The sequence below is a fragment of the Clarias gariepinus genome, chromosome 4 (assembly GCF_024256425.1).
Source record: "Clarias gariepinus isolate MV-2021 ecotype Netherlands chromosome 4, CGAR_prim_01v2, whole genome shotgun sequence".
NCBI lineage: Eukaryota > Metazoa > Chordata > Actinopteri > Siluriformes > Clariidae > Clarias > Clarias gariepinus.
Window position 1 is genome coordinate 19,319,800 of NC_071103.1, and position 25,064 is coordinate 19,344,863.

General features: G+C 38.1%; 2 protein-coding genes across 4 annotated transcripts; both read right to left on the minus strand.

The window, feature by feature from the left end:
- Nucleotides 1–341: 341 nt before the first annotated feature.
- Nucleotides 342–17,872, minus strand: iffo1b (intermediate filament family orphan 1b). 2 transcript variants are annotated; one of them, XM_053495217.1, is made up of 9 exons: nt 16,615–17,872; nt 14,099–14,159; nt 9,980–10,075; nt 9,426–9,566; nt 8,937–9,124; nt 5,621–5,741; nt 4,968–5,057; nt 4,737–4,867; nt 342–3,111 (listed from the first exon to the last, which is right to left on the minus strand). In XM_053495217.1, exons 1-9 carry the CDS (start codon nt 17,541–17,543, stop codon nt 3,027–3,029), a joined length of 1,842 nt encoding a protein of 613 aa, XP_053351192.1. In that variant the 5' UTR covers nt 17,544–17,872; the 3' UTR covers nt 342–3,026. The 2 variants fall into 2 exon arrangements, with proteins under 2 accessions (XP_053351192.1, XP_053351191.1); XM_053495216.1 differs by having other exon boundaries at nt 4,968–5,060.
- Nucleotides 17,873–19,588: 1,716 nt separating this feature from the next.
- On the minus strand, nt 19,589–24,678 carry gapdh (glyceraldehyde-3-phosphate dehydrogenase). 2 transcript variants are annotated; one of them, XM_053494397.1, is made up of 12 exons: nt 24,631–24,678; nt 24,051–24,093; nt 22,188–22,287; nt 21,942–22,048; nt 21,730–21,820; nt 21,476–21,591; nt 21,251–21,332; nt 20,970–21,121; nt 20,672–20,750; nt 20,442–20,525; nt 19,930–20,027; nt 19,589–19,842 (listed from the first exon to the last, which is right to left on the minus strand). In XM_053494397.1, the coding sequence occupies exons 2-12, from the start codon at nt 24,071–24,073 to the stop codon at nt 19,773–19,775; spliced, it is 1,002 nt and encodes a 333-aa protein (XP_053350372.1). In that variant the 5' UTR covers nt 24,074–24,093; nt 24,631–24,678; the 3' UTR covers nt 19,589–19,772. The 2 variants fall into 2 exon arrangements, with proteins under 2 accessions (XP_053350372.1, XP_053350373.1); XM_053494398.1 differs by having other exon boundaries at nt 24,051–24,094; nt 24,582–24,646.
- Between the last annotated feature and the right edge of the window lie 386 nt (nt 24,679–25,064).

The window sequence follows — 25,064 nt, forward strand, 5'->3', positions numbered from 1 at the left end:
TCATCATTTTAAAAAAACACCTTATTGTGACAAAAATCAGTTTCACTTCTACATGGTTCATTTGTATAAGGTTCACTCATACATTGTTCTTTTGTACATTACACAATCTCTCCAGTCTTGTGCTGTCTTTCCACTTAAACGCTGAATAGTTTTTGTTAGGAAAGGTCAGGTTTAGCTCATCTGTACCCAAACACACACACACACACACACACACACTAAATGCACACATTACTTTTTCCAGTTGTACGTTATTGTATCTGTGCATGTACAGAAGAGAGACACGCCACAATAGAGGAAAAGGTAGAATGAATCAAACCGTGACATGAAAACTCCACTGTGTTTAGCATTATCTTTTATTTTTCAAGTGTTCTCAAAGCTCCAGTCTTTCAGCACTCAGTAAAGCAGGCAATTCATGTTTGACCTTGAGATACATACAGGTTAATGAGTCCATCCACCCTGTCAAAAGATTGAAATTAATCAAAACATTGCAGTATGGTTTGCCAATAAGACACTTACCCTTTGACATTCCTTTAAGCATCATAATCAAGGGTTTATTAAAGTGCTTTCTCAGATGCTATGCAGCTAACTTTGAATTTTTTTCTAAACATTCCAGATATTATAGCCAAATTCGTCAACAGATTCATTTTGCTACCAATACTGCACATTAAAGTGAACGAGTCTTCTGACAGGGATAGTGGACTCACATGAATTGTCATAGGTTTAATACTAAATACCCTTACTGGTTTCCTCTAGGTTACAACATAGCAGTCATACCAACATTTTAATAAGCATTCTTATTTTTTCTTAGCTTTTTGATTTATCATTACATGTTTAAACTTTGGTAAACACACCCTAGGGAAATTACTTGTTGTTTCTGAAAAGTAGCTGATACCTTTAAAGCTGGTTTAAATGCTGTACTAATATTAAACACAACGTCCACTTTTACAAGAGACAACTGAAACATCTGCACACCAATTTGGCTACAGACATTCAGGATCATAAAACCACTAAATGGCTTTCCTTTTTTCAGTAAACAACAAATAAGTTCCCGGTGAAGGATGTAATCACACAAAAAAGCAAATCAGATCATATACACACACACACACAAACAGAGAAATAATTTGAGGCAACAAATAAATTGAAAAGGGAAAAAAGGGAGTTTTTGAACAAAACGAGAGTCATACTTTTCTTTTTGTATGAGTATTAAGGTATTAAACAACTAAAAAGCACAAGATTGCAAGCTAGATTTCTCCAAAGCCATACAAAGTAGATGTCTGAAACCTTTACTCAAATTAGGACATCTTTATACACAAAAAACAACTTTTAACAGGACATAAATAGGGAATCTGCTTTTAAAAGAAAGTGATGACTTAAAGAAAGAGTGAAAACAGAACCAGATAAGAGGACAGAAGCTAAAAATGGACAAAAACATGTTTTGGAGACAAAGCAAATCTGAATATGTTTTAAACCTACTGCGTTGTCAGTTACATTACATTAAGAGCCATTCGCACTTTTCTTATTGCACAATACTCATATAGCTTACATACAGATATTACAGATTTTTAGTTTTTGCCTTAGTAAAGCAAATATTTACAAAATGGAGATCAACACCATGTACGGAAGCACTGGGGCCTGACTTTCTGTACGGCTAAAGGCCTTTTGCCTGATGCTTACTTCACATTTGGCACATTTATTATTCTAACTACAATAAGAACCATAGCGGTGCATGTTTTGGCTTTATGATGCCTCAGCTTGCCTCAATTTTAATCCAACTGTAATGGCCATCCTACAGTCCTACAGTTTTCTGTTCCTGAGTAATGCAGGTTATATGTATAAGCATCCTAGTGTCCTTAATTAAGCTGGAACATGTGAAACCAACCAGTCATGCTGTATCCCTTTTGGCATTTCGGTTCTACAAACCTGAATGCAGTTTCAATTCCATATTAGTGCAGCAGACTCCAGCACAAAACATGCATACACCCACACACATCATGTAGAAGTTCATTTCCTTTAACAATATGTTCTATGTCAATTTAGACATTATGAGTCATTATATACATCAGAATAGCTTAATCTGGAAACTTGTGGCCGTAGTTCAAACTGCGTAATGTCTGCTATTTTGGTTAAATTCTAGAGGGACGTAGCTTAAATATTTATTTTAGCACTGTACTGAGGTCAATTTGTTCAAGCCAGTTCCTCCTATTAACGTAAGAAAATGTAATGTTTTTTTTTCTTCTTCTTTTTCTTGAATGCCATGTGATGAGGTATAGTTCACTTTGCTGGTGTTAAAAATGCTTGATTTGATTGACCAGCCTTTTTGTATTGTGGAATGAAGAAATGATTCTCAGGGACAAAAAATGTTTTCCTTAATGCTTGACCGAAGATTAGAGTTTCAGTTCAATAAAATGTTGCGTGAGTGGACAGTTATGACTGATGGTAAAATTTTGTACAAAGTTATTCCATAACCACAGTGCACAAAAAAGAGCTATGATCATATGATATCATCATTATTATTTGTGTACATTTCCCTTTATGGCAAAATGTATTTTACAGATGAGGTATATATGAGGCCGGTTGTATAGAGAGCAAAACATTCTCAGGTTAGATCCTGAATTTGCAGATAATGCTGCAAGATTACTGTGTCGTTTAAAGACAACTATTATATATCTTTTCTCTCTCTCTCTCTCTCGCGCTCTCTATAAGTATATTTATATACCTAGCAAATGTTTGTACCTGGTCAGGTCTATCAATCTTAATTACTATCATCAGGGGGTTAGTCAACATCACCTCATTGCAAAAAAGAAAATCAGGTGACTCCTATGAGGTAATTTCCTTTGATTTCACTTGGCCCCTGATTTATTTTTAATAATTAGTGGTCTTAGGTCTAAGTAGTCTATTTATTGGGAGAAGCATGAGTTCAACAGTGTTGCACCTGAACCTGTGGGGTAAATATGGCTTAGATTTAACAGTGAGATAAGATAAACTTCACAACTCTTGTCCCTTTGTTTTTATCAAGTGGTTCACTATTATCTTCCTCCCTCTACAGTCTTCTCTGTTCCTGACCCATCGTTCATCTCTACGCCTCCACCAGGCCCAGGACATGGGGAATGACTGAAAGGAGCAGGAAGAAGATAAAGAAAATAGTTAATGTGCAACATGTAAATACAGTACATCTAGACAAAGACTGCTAATAGTTTCAACTCAATAGTTTCCTCTTTTAGAGATAGATTAAGTTAAATAATTTTAAGCAAAGAGTCAAACTTACATTAACTTGTTCTTGATTTGTAAAGTGCATATGTTTCTCCACATTTTAAGGCCACACGTTAATTACAAATAAGCATATCACAAACCCAAATTTCCACATACGCTTATTTCTTCCTCTGTTCAGATTGGAAAAAATAATTTGTTATCTGTTTGCCACTTTGTAGTTTTGTTTTTCTTCTTTTAGTTGGAGGCGTGGTAGTAATCATTCACACATATTTTCCTATGAATATTGATCACGATCACTGCACTACAGAGTTACTGATTAGTCTCTACTCCTCTCAGTAATTTTGATGGTTTAAACAAGGTAAATTCAGATTCAGTGGGAGTTTTTCAATTCCTAAATTGTCTACGCTCTCTTGACATAAATTAATAAAATTTATTCCACTTGAAGAGAAACAATAATATTGTATTCAAGCATGGCTTACGATTTTGTCAAAGCTTAGGAAAACTATTTTTAATCACAATTTTGGAGCCATAATTTCACTGGATCAAATGCTTCCTTTCATCCTCATTGATGTTCTTTAACTGTTCCTTATTTATAGCATACATATTAATGACATTAAATACCAATAACTTCAATTTTTTTTAAATTTCCAAATTCATTAGTTACACATTAAAACGTTGGCCTAAATAAAATTCCATTGTTCATTTCCTTCAGCAATAAAAGCAATAACAGACTTCATAAAATTTTCCAAAATTACACCTAATCTGTAAAAACAGATAAAAGTGAAAATCACAGTAAAGAAACTTACTTAAAAGGTAAGTAACACATTCTAATGTAATTCTTGCAGTCAGCAGCATAAAATAATAAACATCAAAAAAGGTATTTTTTACTGTGTGACTAGTCACACTCTCAGTTGTTCCACTCAGTGCTTAAAGAACATTTATCTCGTTAGTACATTTACTTAGCCACAAGTTTCACAGTCTTAAAGGTTAGAACCTGACTGGCACTCCACATTGTCTATTTTGCATGTTCTGACATACTGACAAAAACTGCTTTAGTGACACGGTATCTATATTTTAGCTGAAATAAAAAAGTGCCTTTAAAACATATTGAAGAGTTTTGTTTGGTAAGTGAATGTGGTTGAGTTTTCTTGCAATATCATCCGGATGGTCTCTTCCTTAAAAAATAAAAAAGGTGGAATGTTGATGCATTTAGTCGAAAAGGAAAGGATCAATTTGTGTGAAACAGTGTAAGTAGGCAGCAGGTGGCAGTAAACATGTAAAATGTGGCCTAGGAAGCCATCTTAGGAGATTATTTCTAGGACTGATTAATAGTTCCTACTGTAGTCTGATGAAAAGATTTTTGATTTATTATTATTATTATTATTATTTAGACTGATTTACAATCTAAAACCAACCAGCTCCATGTTCCTAATTGATCAGGAAAACTAAATCTGTTAAGAGCTATCTTATTTCTATTCTCTGTAATGGGTAATCAGAAAATAACTGTGGCATGTGTATATGAATACCTCTCTCCAGTCTGGGTAATAAGCCTCCTGCATGTTTCCATCTGAACATCCAGTCCTCTCTTCATGCTGCACATTTCCATGTACTCATGCAAGTGCCTGTTCATGTCAGACTTTGCAGTGGCCAGCTCCAACTAAATGAAAGTATATCAAAGTTTAAGTGAGACTTTTAGTGAAATTGACTGGACTGTCTTTAACAAAGAAAATGCCAAATTTTCTCTTTCTACCTCTCACCTCAATCTGGTCAATGGTCTCCTGATATTCTTTCTCCCTAGACTTAAAAAGGCACTCTGTATCTTTGATCACTTTCTCAAGACACTCCTCCTGCTAAGAGAGAGCGAGAGAGAGAGAGAGAGAGAGAGAGGAGAGAAAAGGCATATGTCCATGACACAGTATCTCTATGAAATCTGTGTGAAGGAACCTGGCCAATAAGCCATCAGCTGGAGAGACAGTGTACTGATGCAAAACCCAGGCAACCACATCCCTCTCCACTTTCACTGATATAAATAAAACATCATGACTAGCAATTTCACTCTTCCACTAGAAGTGTGTGTGTGTGTGTGTGTGTGTGTGTGTGTGTGTGTGTGTGTGTGTGTGTGTGTGTGTGTGTGTGTGTGTGTGTTATGTGTGTGAAGGGATCTCCTATTTGTCAGTAGAAGTTATATAGAACTGTTCATTTTTCATATCCACAAATCAGGCACTCAAAATAAAATAATCCATTAAGCCCTGAAACTTGGTGAAGTAGAATTACAGAGCCATAGTAGGCTAACATACTATAATAGTCTTTATTTTAGGTGATTTTAGGCACAAGGATTTACAGCGGAAATTTAATAATGTTCGCTTCCTCTTTTCCACTGATGAGGAAGCATGAGGACTTGAGGTCTTACCTCACCATGGCTGGGGTCTGTTGTCAAAGTGCATCCTGGGAAATCCTCCCAAAGCAGCAGGGTCTCTTCAGTCTCTTCCCATGCCAAAGAGTCACAGTCATCATCAAACTCACATTCACGCCTGAAACACACATGCAAAAGGAATTTGCCTTGTCACCAGGACGCAAGATCTACACATACATTATAGGGGAAGGAGTCTTGCTAGGCATTTATGGGTTTGTTAGCTGACACAAAAAGAATTGATGACTCTGCACTTCCTGAAGCGCATTCAGCTGGCCTTTAATATTGCACAAACAGCAATCTAAAAAGATGTTCTTACATCATGAAGGGCATTTTACCTCATCTTTCCAGATTTGTGATTCCTAAGTAATAATAAAATTCTTAGAAAGGAATAATAATGCAGTTACAGAACTTTGGCTTTGTTAAGAAATGCTGGCAACTTGATCTTTTATAGTTACAATGGACAAATACACAGAATTAGATTATATAAGTGTTATATAAGAATATTATCTAAGTATCAACATCTTTTATATATTTGGTGGTTAAAAGTAAAACACTCTCTCTCACTCAATTTTAGTAATAACCTATTCAGATTTTAGTTGCAATGAAGCTGCAGCCCTTGCTGGAAACATCAGATGGCACATCCAGGGTGGGATGCCAGTCCAATAACACACACTCAGTCACACATAGGGGCAATTTAGCTTAACAAATTTAGCTATTCATCATGTTTTGGGGCAAAGTGAAGAATCTGGAAGCAACCTTGCCCAGGACATGGCCAGAGCTTTAAAGGGGCATGGTGGCTTAGTTGTCCGCATTGTTGTCTCACACCGCGAGGGTAAGCAGATAGCATTTTGACTCTGGTCTGTTTGTGTTACTACTGTTTTACTGTAGGCTAATTAGTGTTTCCAAATTGCTCATAATTCATCACTGGGTGTGTGAATGTGTGTACTTATACACTGCGTTGGGTTGGCATCCTCTCCAAAATGTACTAGATGCTGTTACCTGGGATAGGCTCAAAGACCCTATGACCCTACATAGGATAAGTGGTATGGAAAAAAATAATTGTAACTACAGCCATTTTCTTAATCATGGAGTTTTCTAAGGTTTTCTTAAATTGCTGGTAGGTTGCTCCAAGCTTCAAGGACAATTCGCTCCAATTCTATTTCCCTGTTATATGTAATCAAAACAAATCCAATAATTGATTATTTAACAAGATACAGGGGGGAAACAATACATTTGTACATTTTTTCCCACTAAGTGTCACACAAATGAAGCAGGTACAGTATGTATGACTAAATCTAAATGGTTCATGGATTTTGGAACAAAGAACGGTTTGCTTTGTAATTTGGCCCCTGAACACATGCTTATTTAATTTTAAATGAAACACTCAAGGTGACTTAATAGTTAGCACTGTCACCTTGCATCTCCAGGGTCTGGTTTAATTCCTAGCCAGGTTCGATTCCTGCCTCTGTGTGCATTTGTATGTTCTCCCTGTGCTTGCTGTTCTGGTTTTCTCCCACTGTCCAAAGACATGCAGACTAGGCTAATTGGAGTTTCCAAATTGCCTGTAGTGAGAGAGTATGTGTGTGCCCTGCAATGGATTGGTCCTAATTCTCCTGGGATAGGCTTCAGGCCCATATGGCCCTGTATACAGGATAAAGTGGTATAGAGGATGAGTGAGCCTAAGTGAGAGTGAAATACTCAAGATTTAAAATAAAAAAATAAATAAAATAAAACTTTGAACTTTAATTCAAGGGGTTTGACAAAAGTGAGCATTAACTGTTCAGGAATTATAGTAATTTTTATACACACCCTCAATTTGTGGGATCATAAATAATTAAACAAATGGCCAGTTGCATGGCCAGGTGTGGCCCTATATATGATAAGCGGTATGTAAAATAAGCGGTATGCGCTTCCCTCATCGCTCCATGACTAATCAATCATATGAACAGCCTGGAGGTGATTCTGAATGTTACATTTGCGTTTGGTATCTGTTCACTCAAACTCTTAACATGAAGTCCAAAGAAGTGTCTATGTAAGTGAAGGAGGCCATCATTAGGCTGAAGTCAAGAACACTCTTGAGGATGTAGACTTGTTAAAGGTATCAGTTCCTGAGAATTACTGTGGTTTACACCTTGCTGTGAAGTGTTTGTCTTCATAAATTAAATACATTTACTTGACAATGAGGTGTAATTCATGGTAGTGCTCAGGAACAGCACCAGATTAGACTAGACAGACTAGACCAGATTCTTTGGACTGATGAAACCAAAAATAACTTAAGAGAAAAGTGTGGATAAAGAAGGGAACAGCTTAAGATCCAAATAATACATCATTATCAGTCAAACATGGTGGAGGCAGTATAATAGCATGCTACAGCTGCCAGTGGATCCGGGTCACTGGTGTTCATTGATGACCCGACTGCTGATAAAAGCAGCAGGATGAGGTGTATAGACTCTCCTTAAATTCAGCCAAATGCTGCAAAAAGCTACCTAAGGATCTTTCACAAAAAAGAAATGGGATATTATTTACTGGCCAAGTCAGACTCCTGATCTCAACCCAATAGAGCATGGTTTTCACTTACTGAAGACAAAACTAAAGGCAGAAAGACCCACAAACAGAAGGCAGCTGCAGTAAAGGCCTGGCAAAGCATGCTGATGGAGGAAACTCAGCATTTGGTCATGTGCAGTCGAGGGCTTTTCACCCATGTATTAAATGCAATATTTATATCTATAATTATGTTTATTTGTTGAATTTTTTATGAGCCATCCAAAATGGGGGTCTGTCTATGAATTGGCTGTAAATTCATGAACAGTTAACACCTTTGTTAAAACCCTTTAAGTAAAGCTAAACATCTCGAATTCATCTTGAATGTTTCATTTTAATGTGGTGTACCAAAAAAAAAATGGACCTAACTGTCCTATATAAAATATAGTACATAAAACTTCCGCACCCAATAAAATAGTAAAATCAAAATATAAACTATTTTTTAGTTGTACAGTACATATTTTTAACATTATAAAACAAAATTAATTTCGAGCACAATATAACTTTTTTTTTTTTACTAAAATTGTCATTACATTTCTGTGTGCTCCAACTAAAATATTTTACCAGTAGATACTTTCATAAAGGTACATTTCTTCCACAACTACATCAGTTAACCCTATTAGCCACTCAGGAATGCTTTAGTGCATTTACAGAGATAATGCAGTGAATCAACATATAGGTATTTAAATGCTTCCCCTGGGAATGTGGTAAGTTACATAAGACACGGCTCGTGAACCGCCAGAACAATGTGGACATAGTATAGCAAACTTACAACTGATATAACATCCTCTGCATCTCTTCATTAATCTGAGTAGCTGAAGTGGTGCCTACATTCTCCTCTTTCACTCCACCTCCATCACTTTCTGAGGTGCTAGTCGGTTCATCGGTCTCACTGCCATAAGCAGGCTGGATTGTCTGTTTCCGTGGACGACAGCTAATAGAAGACTGTGGACTGGCAACCTTACAGAGAGGAAAAAGTTTTAAGCAAGGAGAAACCAAAGGACGAGCTTAGGTTAAATAATGGTAATGGCATTGACCTGCTCTCAGTCAGCCCATAATTCAGTACACATCGCCTTCAAAACAGAAACATCAGCAGAAAAGCATTTCAGCATTGCGGCAGAAGCGGAAAAGTGGCAGTGACAGGTCAGGAAGGACCATCAAGAGTCTCTTAATATGAATCGACTTTAAGGAGCATGCATAGCAACAATGTTTGACAAGACAAACAGATGGGCTGAGTTAGTTTGCATGATTGTGTTCAGACCTGGAAGCTCTTGATGGGGTCCTCACAGTTCCTCTGTTGTGCCAGGTCACAGAGACGAGCTGTGATATCGATGCGTCTGCAGATATCCATATCCACCTTCATAGCCTTCTCCTGAATCTTACTGTCCAAATCGCTCAGGTTCTGTGTATATGTGTGTGTGTTAGACAATACAAACTTGTTATTTTGCCATGCAGAATGTATCTGATATATGACTAAAGTCAAATGCTTGTTTCATTTTGTCTTACTTAGGAAATATTCATGAAATCTACAAAGCATTAAAATGATTTAATTTACTTTAAATGTCTAAAAGGTGCAGTTTGTGCTATTAAACATGCATATATATATATATATATAAAATGTTTTTTTAAAGGTGCTCAGCTTTTCAGCTTTGCCTTTATCCCTAAAAGCTCACAAAACAAATACAGTTTGAGCAACTGGCTGGGGTAATGGGAAAGGGGGAAGCTGCAGCGATTGGTCTTTAAAAAAGCCTCTGTGAAAGTAGAAATATACAGTATAGGTGAGCAAGTGTGTGCATGTTTGTAAATTGCACTCACATTGCTCATTAGACCCTTAAAGAGGACAAGCTCTGCTTTCAACTGGTCCACTCTTAGGGCTAGCTCATCCTGACACACCTCACTCTCCTGCAGCTCCTGAAATGAAAAAAAAAATGAGATGAGATATTTTAAGCAACGATAGGGACACTATAAACAGAAATAGTTGAAGAAAGGGGACATGACAAGCCAAAATAACCACATAGATAGTATATTCATAATACATTCCATAGACTAAAACACATTAACCTCAGAGAATACCATAAGTGAGAAACCTAGACATTGAGTAACACACCTCGCACATGATACAAGACCAATGCTGAGTAAAATTAAGACAAAATGAAGGCCAGCAAAACAAAATTAAAAAGCAGAATTTGATAAGTCCATTATTGTAAATGCAATTCAATAATTGAAATGTTTTGCTGCTGTTGTTGTTTTTATAGAAGGAATTCTTTTTTTAAGGATGAGTATGATTTAACCAACAAGCACAAAATAAACATCATACATTTGATGTCTCAGGACTGCTGACTGACAGTGGTGTCAAAAGTATTCACATTTATTACTTGAGTAGAAGTATAGATACTAGGGTTTAAAAAGACTTCTTTAGAAGTTGAAATATCAACTCAAGCTTTTTACTCAAGTAAAAGTCTAAACGTACTGGTTTCAAAACTACTTAAAGTATAAAAGTAAAAGTAACGTGAGGGGGGAAAACGCATTAAGGATAAAAACTTAGGCTGTCCCACGGGCCTATATACTGCACTAACACCTCATTACAAAAAAAGAAAAATGTGTTGTTTTTTTGCTTTATTTTTTCACGGCCATAGTGATTTGGGATACTGTATATGGCAATTGAAAAAAAATGCATTTTAGTACAATGCAAATACATTAAAGAACCATATATGTGTACTACTGAGCATTAACATGTTTTATGGAGAAGAAGATATGATAACTAGTTGCCTATAAGTATTTTAATGGTGCAAAAAGTCAAACTTCAGAGGCATGTCATTGGTAACCTTTATTGGAATGTAAATGTACATCCAAGCTTAGCTGCAGGAATCTGTGAGGGCAACATACAAGAAAATTAGTGTACCCAGGGCAGGCTTAGTAACAATTACCCTTGTATGGTTGTCTACAATAAACATTAGTGCTGTCAGAATGAATGATTAATCCAAGTGATTTAATCAAAAAAAGTTATATATATATATATCATGGACATCTTCGTCTACTTATCACAACCTTATCAACCGAAAATGCTTTTTTTTTTCAAACGTCCTTGCTGGAGTATGTGACGTGACGTCATGTGCAGGTGCAATGGATCGCATATCAACCAATAGGGTGTCGGAACGGTATGTTTATACTTCTCATCAAATGGCGTGATTTATCCTAATGTTTTTTTGTTGTTTTGTTTTTGAATGACAAGCTAAAATAAAATAGGAGAATCGAGGCTATTTTTAAAATGTAAGGAGTAAAAAGTACAGATAATTGCGTAAAAATGTAAGAAGTAGAAGTAAAAAGTCGTCTGGAAAATAATTACTCCAGTAAAGTATATACTTGAGTAAGGTAACGAAGTATTTGTACTTCGTTACTTGACACCTCTGCTGACTGATGATGACATTCTTTATGACGCAGCCTGGACAATTATACATATAGAGTAGAGCTCTAACGTGTGACATCAGATCAGATCTAAACCCAAACCAGTCACCATTTTGTCAAGTAAGCTGTTTGTTGTTGTTTATGCATGGGGATGCCGCAAAAGATGGCAAAAAAAAAAAACATGAAAGACAGCTTTTCACAGATGGAAAGAAAAGATGTGTGGTTATCAGTCATTCAGCAGGGAGGGAAGGCTTATCCTGGTCAAAGGTGGGATTTTATCTTAAGTAGCACTTTTGGCCATTTTATTTAAAGTAGCATAACCATGAAATAAATGTTTAATGCATTTAAAACAATAATTATTAATTATAGAACCATAAACAAGTTTGGCCTAGCTGTTGCAATAAATACATAGTCAAACCACTATGTAAAGTTTTCTCCAGCACATCCCAAATACTTTCAACAGGGTTAAGATAATGACTCTGTGCTGGCCATTTCATCTTTGAAAATGCTCTCTCATGCTCTCAAAACCACTCTTTCACAATTTAAGCCCAATGAATCTTGCCATTAGTGTCCCGTGCCATCCTGTCACAGGGTTGCTTAAGAAACGAGAAGCTATTCTCATTCTATTCTATCAGTTAGAGATAAACAAATTGTTGCCAGATGAAACATATTAATGACAGCAGTAATCATTAAGTCAAAGGCTCTTATTTAATTCCAAAAGATGACTTTAAATTGTGCTGATATTCTGCTGATATTCTGCTTAAATAATAACTTACTTATTGGTCATTTAAAAATCTTCCCTGATGGGATGGATGTAAAGATAACTACTGTACAGTATATCACAAATTTGGCAGTGCACGGTGATGCAAAAAACAGCTTTATACGAATTTTTATATCCAAGGGCTTACTGTGTTTCTCAACACTCCAGGCTAGTTACCTGGTCTCCAGTCATGTGTTTGTAAATTTAGCAAGGGGTCATCATTATTTGGCTTGGTAGTATTATCTGTGGCTTTTTAAACACTTTATTAGCTTCTAAATCACATATTTTGTATAAAATTTAGTATCATATTATATACAGTGTAAGCAATAAAGCTTTATAAACCAGTTTCTCATACCCATCCATGTGTATTTCAATGTTTTATTAACATACACCACAATTAACCTTCTACAGTATGTATGCATTGAAGCATCAAACAAATAATCCTTATTAATAATTTTTCTGAACTGTTCCTTTCGCTATCATCAAATAATTAAAAAGACTCAGATATGTGTAAATATTGCATGTGTTCTCACCATTTGTGTCTGAAGACGCTTAATTTATCAGTATCAGTTTGGAGATCAGTATCCACTAAGAGGCAATGTTGCTGGAAATACATTCTACTACGTATGATTACTTTAAGTCATGCTGTATTCATTGTGTTGGATTCAACTTATAAAAGCTCACTTGAGCAAACTTCATAAGATAGGTGCTTGGCATAAACGTGTCAGTGTTGCGTGTAAATGTTTGCACAAGTCTGAACAAAAAAATTCATAAATGCCATGCTTTGTGTTGAAAAGTACAAATACTTTTCATACACCATGTACACCTACTGTCGACTCAGCAGCTACTTCATTAGGTAGACCTTTCTAGTGCTCAGTTGGACCTGCTTTTGCCTTCATAACTGCCTTAATTTTTTCTGGCACAGGTTCAACAAGGTGCTAGAAACATTCCCTAGAGAGTGGATATTGACATGAAAGCATGACGCAGTTGCTGCAGATTTGAGCGCTGCACAGCCATGGTGCGAATTTCCCCTTCCACCACCTCCCAAAGGTGTTCTATTAGATTGAGACCTGGTGACTGTACAGAGAACTCATTGTCATGTTCAACAAACTAGTTTGATAAGATGTTAGCTTTGTGGCATGGAGAACTGTCTTGTGGTTAAAGGGACGGAGCTGTTTGGCTACAATGCTCAGGTAAGCTGTGGCATATAAACAATGCTCAATTGGTACTAAGGGGCCCAAAGTGTTAATTGAAATAGCTCCACACCCTTACAACTCCAGCAGCCTGAACTGTCGATACAGGGCAGGATGAATCCATGCTTTCATGTTGCTTCATGTCACAGCAGTTACTTCATGTTGAGACTGATCAGACCTGTCACGTTTTTGTCCCAGGCGAATTGTAGCCTCAATTTTCTGTTCTTAGCAAAGTCACTCAAAGTCACTCGGTTTGAACGTTAGCAAATCATCTTGACTATGTCTACAATGTGGTATGTTAATTAGTTGAGGTGTTTTAAAGGTGGACCTAATGAAGTGGTCAGTAAGTGTATATTTTTGAGTAATTTATTATTATTATTATTATTATTATTATTGTTGTTGTTATTATTATTCATAATAATAATAATAATAATAATAATAATAATAATACATGTGGGCCCATGGGCTCATGTGGGAAAATTGCAGGATTGAAAAGAGCAGAAGGATAAAGGATAGTAGAGAGAGGATATAAATAGAAGCATAATACTTGATAATACAGATATCAGATGTTCTCACCTCCTGTAAATCTGTGACCTTCTGTTGAAGTTCCACTCTCATGGTGTATTCCTCCTCCCATCTTAAAAAAAAAAGACAAGATACTATTGAACCTCAAAAAGTCCAGTACACACAACAAATACAACATCAGGATTGTAAGAAAGTGGCCAGACCAGAGCTTTGTAGCTGCTGGTGCAATGTGTTGCACTGCTAACAAAATTAAATCACCAATGCCAAACAAATTGATTAAACTGTGTGTGTTCTGTATATAATAGGTTAAAAGCTTACACACATCTAATGATTCAATACACCATCTGGAAAGCATTCACAGTACTAGTGTGCAGTAGAGTAGAACAGAACCAGTCTTCAGCTCTCTCTCTCTCACACACACTCTCTCACATTCTCTTGCGTAAGGGCTCTTTGAAATGCAGCACACTGCAGTTTTCCCCCATCTTATTAAAGGTTCCTCTGTGGACTGCAAGAATACACTAACAGCAAACATTACAAGTAATTCTGTGATGCCAACATACAATTAAAGGGAGGCTGATGAAAGGGGAAGAGTGAGTGTGCATGAAAGGTAAGAAGCAAAGGAGAGAGAGAGAGAGAGAGAGAGAGAGAGAGAGAAAGAGAAAGGGTGACGAACATATGCACTGTCAGTGCCAGGCTGTGAACTGCAATGCAGATACAGTATGGAGGCACAGGGAAGAGGACATAAATTAGAGTGCATGAGTGAAAGACTGATAGATGGTTTAAGTACTGTGAATGAATAATCCTGTAATGACGAAAGCACATTGAGCCATCATGCTAAAACAGAACTACAGAGACATACATGGGAGCAAAAAAACTCTGATGTTAAATTTAGATATGTATTCATGTGCCATAAACCATGAGCCAGCGGACAGATGGTGAGCTGAATGACTTTCCACCCATAAATAAAACAGTTATTGTATGACTGCAGAAAAGAAACTGAGCTAATAGGACATGACAGGAAATATGTTTTCCTGTGGCAATGAGCTAAAATTCTATAAAAATAAAAGATCTTAACTGTTGACTTATATGCACATTTCAGATTCTTCTCATTTGACTCATAACTCTCTTGTCTTTCCTCACCACTATTTTATGCCTGGACAAATCTCCTAGTTGGGATTACAAAAAACAAACAATATGTCATATAACATCTATGTAACTGTAACCATGAGCACCATGGAGATGATCTTGGACTCTTGCTAATGCAGGAAGTTTTTTTTGTTGTGATAGCTTGTGACTGCTGTCACGCAATAGTTTAGGATTAAAATTCTATAAACAGTTTTTTACCCATGTCTCAAAAATGAAAGTGAACTATGAAACCCTTTGGACAAAAGTCTTCACACATGAAATTTTACACATGATTTCAAGACACTTCACATGTTGTCACGTGTGTTTAGTTTAATTCACCCCTGCAGCATTCCAATGTTTTCCATAGGATCACATACTACTCACAATCACATGTGACAATCCCATGATCATGTGTGAAATGTATGTGACTTTTCTGTAAGGACAGAACACAATAAAAACACTATTTGTTTACAAAGTTTGTTTTTGGTTCTGCAGTTCTCTGCAATACGAATTGAAAATAGTCTTAACTTTAAGTCTCTTCTGGTCACTCAATTTTTCATTTTAAAGCATATTAAGCAATAGATTTAATAAAACTAATATAAGCTTATGCAGATAGAAAAGTAAGAAATGTAACATCCCATGTGCAAGGTATGATCAGTGCCTACTGTTGAGTGTAAAAAGTCTTCTGTTTATCATAACAACACTGAGAGGGGAGAGGGGATTTTCATTGCCCCTGAAAATCCCCTCTGCCCTCTCAGTGTTGTTATGATAAACAGAAATGTGGCTCATTCATGACCCGTCGACAGCAACTATTGTGAATCTTTTTCGTGTCAACAGCTGCACCCTTGAAAAATAATACCCCAAGGCTTGGTTTAACAGCTCTGGTGTGCCATCCTGGCACTGAATAGTATTGGAATAAAAGAGAAATGATTTACGAAAGGGCGTTTTTAAAAATTCAAAACGCAAGAAACAACATGCTACAATCCCCAGAGTGATGAATTTGTACACACTGGTTCACTTGATTTATTCCCCCCCACCACTAATCCTGGGCTCAGCTTGTTTATTTTCCAAACACAAACATGGAAAATGGTGAAGGTTTCAGCAGATCGGTTCATCCTCAGCACCAGAAGCATGGACAGCGCCCGTCTCAGACACAATCTCAAGTGACTCTGTACAGGAGAAGTAATCAGACCTGGTTAATTCACCATGCAGTGCACTCAGCTTGGAATCTGAGAGTGCAGTCTGGGACAGCTCGGCTGTGTTTTCTGCTGAGCTCAGTGCTGTCCTGGACTCTGCAGTATTCAGTGACTCAGGAGGGGCAGATCACAGGCAACACTCTTAAACACACTGTTTCTTCACGCACCCAAGCGATGATGTAAACTGCACATAAACACATGCACATTATCAAGTGAAATGGAAATCAGCCTGACATTGATATTCACCTGCGTTTATACTCGTCCCTCTCCCGTTTAACTTTGGCCAGGACGTTGTAGAGGGCTCTGATTTCCGGAGTAATGGTGTCGATCTGCACTCCGACTCCGTCCGGATGCACCCAGGACACTCCGGGGCTGGTGATCGCCCGCGGTTCCGAGTTCGCGGGCCACTTCCGGCTGGGACTATACGACCAGATAGTGCCGGGTAGAAAGCGGTTAGGCGGATTGGGTCCGGTTCTCCCTGCAGCGGCGTTCAGATTAGGCGCGTTGTTGGAGTTATTAGTGTTGGCCGCGGCCGCTTTGCTGGGAGCGCACGAGCTGACAGCCGAGTTAATGCTTGAATCATAAGCTGAAGCCCGACTTTTGTCGTCGGGTTCAAGTTTTAGCACAGTCGTAAGCGAGGGTGTGAATAAAGTAGTCGGTCTCTTCGCGGAATTGTTGGTGTTTTGAGACTGCAGGGGGATGGGCCCGACAAAGCCGGTCTGCACCCCAGTGTCTTTGCTCTCAGCGCAGGCGAGCTCGTTGCTTTCCAGCACCTGCTGCAGCTGTTTCTCCAGGATTTTGTTTCGCCTCTCCAGCTCATGCACTTTAGCCAAAAAGCAGCGGAAGCGCAGATTGAGGGTCTTCAGGACGCTGATGTTGGAGCCCAGGTCGTTGCGTAAGGCCATGGCTGCAGGGGGTGGCGGCACGGCCCGGTGCAGAGAGGAAGGCCCGAGGGGAAGGTAAACTAACCCGCTCTGGGAAACACCGTCCGCGATCAGTCCGGGCTGCTCACCGAGGTGGAGAATGGAGGCGGCGTGTGGAGCCAGGAGAGCCTCCGGGAACACAGAGGTGGGAGAGTCCGGGTGGCTGTGCGGATGCGCATGAGCAGTAGGTAAGCTCTGGCCCAGGAGCGGGTTCATACTGTACGGAAAGCTAAAGCGCTGCAGATCTGGCATGAACGGCTTCTGTTCAGGACTCGATGGGACAAAAGCGACAGCGGTGCAACGAGTGACTATTATTTAATAAACAATTAATATAACGTGTAAAATACTAAAACCATATATTGATAGAACCAATAAACGCTTATTGAATGGAAGATGACTGCTGAACAGGCTCTTTGATGGAAAATAATAAAAATTAATAATAATAATAATAATAAAAAGATTACGTAGTCCTGAACAGAATAAAAACACAGAGACAATTAGGTAGCCATATAAAAAAGGCTGGCGACGTAACGAATGAAAGTAAACAAGATATGCCGGTAGGAACTACTCGCAGCTTTCGTGTCTCGCATTGAAAATGCACTTGTGAGCAGTATGTAAGCGCAGAGGATTTAGAGAATAGATTACCGTAATACACAGAGATTAAGAGCACCAACTTTTAGGTATATAGTCGTTTTTAGTTATATATTTACACCATAACATGGCTTTTATATATAGAAAGCTATTAGCAACCATATTCAGCAGTATGCATGAAAAGTATTTCTTTAAAATAAAAAAAAATCACTCTCGTTTTAACATGAGCCCTAGAACGCTGAACGCTATTTACGGTAAACCAAAGACTGACGTAGTCGTTGCTAGCAGGAGTATGTATTTGGATATGTACTGTATTTGGGTGGCTCTATGATGTATCCTATAAACAAGTGTTATAGGAAATTTATTACCTAATTTAAGGCTCAATAAGTTAAAACATGACATTTTAGAAATGTTTTAGTCATATATTTTTACATTCCTCAATTTTAGATTAAAATCTAAACTGCAATGCTGCTGCATCTGATGTATTCTTTGAATACTACTGCCCCCCCCCCTATAACCACCACACACTTGTCATTGCTGTGCAAAAAAATGATACATAATTTAATATATCACCTGATCAAATATGGTCCATGGTAGCGATCGGTCAAACCAAAATCATTTAGTAGGTTGTGGAAACAAGATTACACAATGTATAAGCAACAATGGCACAGATGGTTATATATTGCTAACTATAAAAATTAATATTGTCTGATTATAGTGCAAATGTAAGAGTAGCTTAGCATTTGCAATCCACAGTAGATTATGGCAGGGCAAGTCCTGTTCAGGATGTTAAATATTTTGTGGACAAGTTTGGAAAGGTTTGAACATTCCATCCATACACCAGCAATTTAGGCTCTACTGTTACACCCCTAAGCAATGTACTTTAGCCTCTATTGCTCAATGGAAACCACAATACTGCCCTTGGATATCTACTATACAGACAGTATTGCCTGAACATGAAACACTACAGCAGGGGGTGGAAGGGGGAAAAATGCTCTAAAAGTCTTTAAATAGACTAATATTCTGGTCATTACACTTTAGAGGAAAAGGTTTAGTAGCACAGTCGTTATATTTAAATACTCATGATTGTTACATTGTGCTGTTAGAAAACTAAGCAAGGTGTGCTGACTAAAAATTTAAGGTAGAATGGCCAGATTTTCACTGTTGGTGTCCAAAACACCAAAAAGACCCTTACCCTTGGACTCCCAATTACAGAACATGTATGCAAAACACTTTTGCTCAAGTTGCTCAATCTAGTCACACTTGGCTAGTTAGCAAACTGACTAAGAGCTTGTGAATAACATGAAAGCCAAAGATTTGGAACCTTATCTGTAGGAAGTAAAGTGTATGGGAAAAGAGAAATTAAGTAAACCTGAATCCCACATTAATTCCATATTCAGATGGTATTTTGGGCAAGATGGCCCCCAAAGGGTGTGTAAAAGTTAATATGCAAGGCCACCACCAATAAATAAGAAACTTTCCCAATGTTTATTTTTTCAAGGTTAAAAGGTTCAAATACCTTAGCACTCATGTGCACTAGAAATCTTCTGTTCCCCTATCAGATCTAAAGAGGGATTTCCCTCCCCACCCCACCCATTTAAAAAAAAAAAAAAAAAAAAAAATCCAAGTTATTTAAAATATGGCCTCTATTTAAAATTTTATAAGCCACTGTTAGTGATATTTTATGAACCACAGAAGACAAGCAATTCTCTCACAGAGGACTTTATTTCTTCACATGTTTTTGCAGACTGATGCCTTCAATTTCATTTATTTTGAACCTCACACAAACAGAACAGGGGCTTTTCCATGTAAAAAAAAAAAAATTGGTCTCCAACTTCAAGCAGTTTTTAATCTTTTGGGAGAATAACCAAATAGTCAGCCACGTGGCATTTACTCCTTGGTTGCCATGTAGGCCATCAGGTCACAGACACGGTTGCTGTAGCCAAATTCATTGTCATACCTAGGAAAGAAAGAAATTATGTTTATGTCCCTATAAAAAAAATATATATATATATATATAAAACCCCCACACAGCAGCAGGACATACCATGACACCAGCTTAACAAAGTGATCGTTAAGGGCAATTCCAGCACCAGCGTCAAAAATGGAGGAGTGACAATCTCCATTGAAGTCTGTGGACACCACCTGTGAGAAAGTTAAATGGTTAAACTGGTCTCTTGATTTCAGCAAATATTTTCATCTTCGATATACACAATGTTGCCATACCCAAGTCATATGGGAAGATTCATCCAATAACACATGCTTGGTCTTCATTAACCAAGTTGTTAAGCAGTCCATATGCCTTAAGTCATTTATTTGTATAGCACTTTTAATTGTCATTGTTGCAAAGCAGCTTTACACAATCAAAAGAATTTAAACCATTTACAACCATTACCACAATCCCAATTCAGGGATCTTATAGCATCAACTGTTAAACAGGATTTTTACACCAGATTGGCAGAATACACATCTTACATGCATCAATGTATTGCTGACTATTTTACCAAGTATTTGGTCCCAGAAGACTACTCAAATCAGAGTTAATTATGAGGCACTTACCTGGTGGTCTGTGTATCCTAGAATACCCTTCATGGGGCCCTCCGCTGCAGCCTTAACCACCTTCTTAATGTCATCATATTTGGCCTGCAGAATAGAGGGATTACTTTATTTCCTCTCATGTCTAAAATTAAGGGAAAGAACTTGAATATGAAACTACAAAACTGTAAATATAGAAAATTGCCTTCAACCCCACACTTGACAAGTATGTAACAGATACTCAATTTACTCACAGGCTTCTCCAGACGGACGGTCAAGTCAACCACAGACACATTGGGAGTTGGGACACGGAAAGCCATTCCAGTCAGCTTGCTGGAAAAATAGGCAAGAGTTAAATTAGAGAACAGATCTCAACTCACCAAGTCATTAGTAGAGCCAACCTCTGAAGATTTCACCCTTGCACATTGTTCATTATACTGCACACTTGGAAAGAATTTAAGTAGTATTTTAAGACTTGGTCAAAAGCTGAGTTTAAGAGGCCAAGCATTATGATCCTGGATTTGAAATAATTGGTTGTATTGTAAAACTGACCCATTGAGCTCAGGAATGACTTTTCCCACAGCCTTGGCCGCACCAGTAGAGGCTGGGATGATATTCTGGCTGGCACCACGGCCATCTCGCCACAGTTTACCAGAGGGACCATCAACAGTCTTCTGGGTGGCTGTGATTGCATGGACAGTGCTCTAAGAGAGAAGTTAATGCATTTTAGATCAACTAAAAGGGTTGGGGCATGTAAAGAGAACTGAACCGAGATGCATGGTTGTCCTAACAAGTAACTTGAAAAAAAAAAAAAAAAAAAAAAAAACCCTTACCATAAGACCCTCAATGATGACAAAGTTATCATTGATGACCTTGGCCAGAGGAGCCAGGCAGTTTGTAGTGCAAGAGGCATTGCTATGGAGAAGGGGAGAAAGAAAGGAGTCAAATTAGATACAGCATTTTGCCTGTTCATGCATTGATGCACCTCAGACCAATCTAGTCACACTTTTGATAACACCATGCCCCCTACTGGCAACTGACTGCACTTGCATCTTTACCTGACTACTTTAAGAGACTTGTCATATTTCTCATGGTTGACACCCATAACAAACATTGGGGCATCAGCACTGGGGGCAGAGATGATAACTCTCTTGGCACCACCCTTCAAGTGAGCCTAAGGAGAGATCCAAGCATACAAATCAAACCACAGGAATTGTATCATCTACATTATAGCACAAGTCTAGCATTTCTACAATAATCTACAACCATTTAACATAGAATCAAGTTGGAATTTGATTACACATTTACTTACAGAGGCCTTCTCAATGGTGGTGAAGACACCAGTGGATTCCACAACATACTCAGCACCAGCTTCACCCCACTTAATGTTGGCTGGGTCTCTCCTAAAAGGATAGATAATTGGACAAGAATTAATAAAAAAATAAATAAAAATAAAAAAATCATAAGGGGAAAAAAGGGGGGGGGGGGGACCAAAAAAAAAAAAAAAAAAAAAAAAAAACTTACTCGCTGAAAACAGTGATGGCATGTCCATCAATAACCAGTTTGCCACCCTCAGCCTTGACCTCTCCCTTGTACTTTCCATGGGTGGAATCATACTTAAACATGTACACCTGCCCAGGTAAAATCAAGGAGATTAAACATGTGGGCAAGGGAGGACTCAAATTGCAAAACAAGTCTCAACATGGGGTTACACAATTACATAAGCAAAAAAAAAAAAAAAAGTTGGGTAAAGTCTGAATGCAAACTTGCCATGTAATCTAGATCAATGAAGGGGTCATTGATAGCTACAACCTCCACCTGCTTGGAGTGGAAAGCAGCACGGGTGACCAGACGTCCAATACGGCCAAATCTGAAACACAGTGATAAGCATGCTCAGGATTTGTTACTCATACTTAATGCATGCATAGCATCTCGTTTATATTTGTGTAGTAAAAAATAATCACAGTAGAAAGGAGGGACACAATTCACCTTAACCTGCCCCTTTAATGCATCATAAACATGCTCAATGTTTACCACAAGAACACCAACTGTGCATCACTACACTCTAAACATTTAGATCTGGAACAATTTAAGTCTCATTCTCCCTCCCAAGTTAAATACTTCAACCATATTAAAAGCTGTTAATAGTACCCGCAACACTTAATGGAAACATTTGCAGAGAAATCTGTGGTGAAAGAAGCTTTTAAGACTTAAATGGACAAAATAAGTTGTGGCTATCCACAATGTATTATCTATTGCGGTCAGGAACAGGTCACCCCAGATAAGTTTAAATATATACATTTCTTTGCATCAAGTGTTTACTGGGGTTCTGAGTTTTCCCACGAGTGTTAAACCAACACATCTTAGTGCTTCCAAAAGATGCAACAGCAGTGGAGAACCTGCAGATATTCTACAAGCCACTAGATGGCAAAAGCTTCCCACCATCAAGAGCAGTGACCCTTTGTCAAACCAACCACCAGAACAGCTCACACCCCACTTAATTTTCAACCCCATATTTAGCTGTGCCTGATGTGTTGGACATCTCACAAAGTCTTGACCTTTCAGTAAATTAAGTCTTGACAATAGCACTGCCTTCTGGTTTTATACTAGCTTTTCTACTTGCAGTACCAAATGTAAGAAGTTGATACTTGATCAGACAAACACACCAACAATGACATTGGCCCATGTGTTGCTTAAAGTCACCATTTCAGGACTGGGGAACATCAAGTCGATTAGGTATCCTACATTTGCATGAACACAATTGGAACACTTAACAAAAGGCATTGGCATAAATCAGACAGCTGTACACAGGGGAGCAGCACATGATCTTGGAGCTATAAAACTTACCACAGCAACTCTAGGCACAAAACTCCAACTTCATCCACATGAACACATGCAATGGCAGGCAGGATAGGTCATTGTAAAGTACATTCTTATGGCACCCAACAGGTCTCAAAGGCCATCCGAAGATAGTTCTAGTACCTTGCTCAGGCTTTACTGTACAAGAATGCAGCAATGACCTCTGAGCTATGTACCAAGCTCACATTTCTCATCCTTCAAGCTTACTGCATTCAGCAAAGAACAGCTGCTACCTCACGCAGTCCTGTCATGGGTCGGTCATGCACAGCCACACATTTGGTATGGCTCCTCTTATAGAGGTGGGTACAGGGTGGCTTCAAAAGCAAATTGACCCTCAGCAAACAAAGAGGGGTTGTGTGCAGTGCGATAAGCTTTGCCATTACCTGACGTCATACTGACAACGAGGCACACTGCAAACAGATTGCTTAAGAAAAAAAATAAAAATCAATCAGCTACTGCCTAATGCATTCAGCTCCCTTGAATCACCTGAAGGCAATCAAAACAGGTCCAATAGGTCAATTAAGGGAACTAAAAGTCCTGCAGCACTACTGGGCCAATACAACTAAGGCACAGCTGTGATAAGGCACTTCAGTTGCTCTTTACAAGATTGCCAGGCTGGAATAAGAGCTCCCTTAGCCTGCGAGAAGTACACTACCACCAGCACCCAACAAAGCAGCTATATATAGCCACAAAAAGCATTATAACAAAAAAATTATTTAAAAGGAAGTTTTAAGGAAAAGGAACTTTGGGACAGATTGTAGCCAAAGGTCTTACCCGTTGATACCGACTTTAACCATTTTGTCTGCTTTGGTCTTGTCTGAAAGAAAGAATAAAAGGCAAGTTAGACATTAGAGACCAGAAGTGTGGCATGGAGAGTTATGTCGCATTAACAGTATCTCGAGTGTACAAAGTACAAGGTGAATCTGCGGTGAAATGGTCAGACACTCTGGTAGGCGGCTTTCGACTGAATTCACTCTCTGCAGTAACAGTGAGGGAGGTGGAAATTAAAAAGTATAATTCTGTAGAGCTTTGAGGAGGCGTGAAACACAGCGTATGCGCACTACACGAGGGGGGAAGACCAGCACGGTTTGTTTCTTCTAAAAGTAAAAAAAAAAAAAAAACGTTGCTAAACATTAGTGCAAATTTAGTCTTAAACAATAAAAGTTACTATTAAATAACTGTGTTTAAACTTTAGCTAAATGTATACATCTATGAAAGACAACTCAACTACTAGTTACTCGTTGCTTCGAAAAACGTTCAATAAACTTAAAAACAACTTCAAATTCGTGCAGTTTAATTACCAAAAAAAAAATCGAATTAGGCGTATTGCTGAGCAGGTGTCAAAGTCAATTACCGTCTGTGAGAGGCCTCTGTCTGTCTCTGCACTGTGTGAGTGAGGAGAAAGTTCACAGCAGGCCAAGTTTTATGCCTGGCGTGGCGGCGTTAGCCCCGCCCCCTACTTTTGACACCCCCAATCGCCCCGCCCCTTTAATAATGTCAAGGTCACGTTGTGGAGCAGAAATATCCATTTCCTGTCCTGGAAAGTGACCGAACCCACACTGTCTTTACCATAGTGCATTAATTATGGAGATTAATTAACTTCAAAAAATAAAATAAACAATGCTATCCCATAATGCAATCGGGTAGATTGGCGTCCAAATCAGTGTTAATTACACTGAGCACTTTACACTAGGAAACAGGTAGCAGTGTATAATTTCTAACAGTGCAGAACTGTTAGGTGATGTACCTGTTTTTTTTTTTTTATTACAGATATTTAATAAGTTGAAT

Bases quoted from the DNA above. Each gene is read 5' to 3' on its own strand.
- gapdh (XM_053494397.1), bottom strand. From the start codon at position 24,073: ATGGTTAAAGTCGGTATCAACGG. The intron at 21,122-21,250 runs GTAAGGGTTTTT...CTTCTCTCTTAG, and splicing joins TCATCATTGAGGGTCTTATG to AGCACTGTCCATGCAATCAC. The intron at 20,751-20,969 runs GTCAGTTTTACA...CTATTTTTCCAG, and splicing joins GTCATTCCTGAGCTCAATGG to CAAGCTGACTGGAATGGCTT.
- iffo1b (XM_053495216.1), bottom strand. From the start codon at position 17,543: ATGCCAGATCTGCAGCGCTTTAGCTTTCCGTACAGTATGAACCCGCTC. The intron at 14,160-16,614 runs GTGAATATCAAT...TTTTTTTTTAAG, and splicing joins AGGGACGAGTATAAACGCAG to ATGGGAGGAGGAATACACCA. The intron at 5,061-5,620 runs GTAAGACCTCAA...GCTCTCTCTTAG, and splicing joins CAGACCCCAGCCATGGTGAG to CAGGAGGAGTGTCTTGAGAA.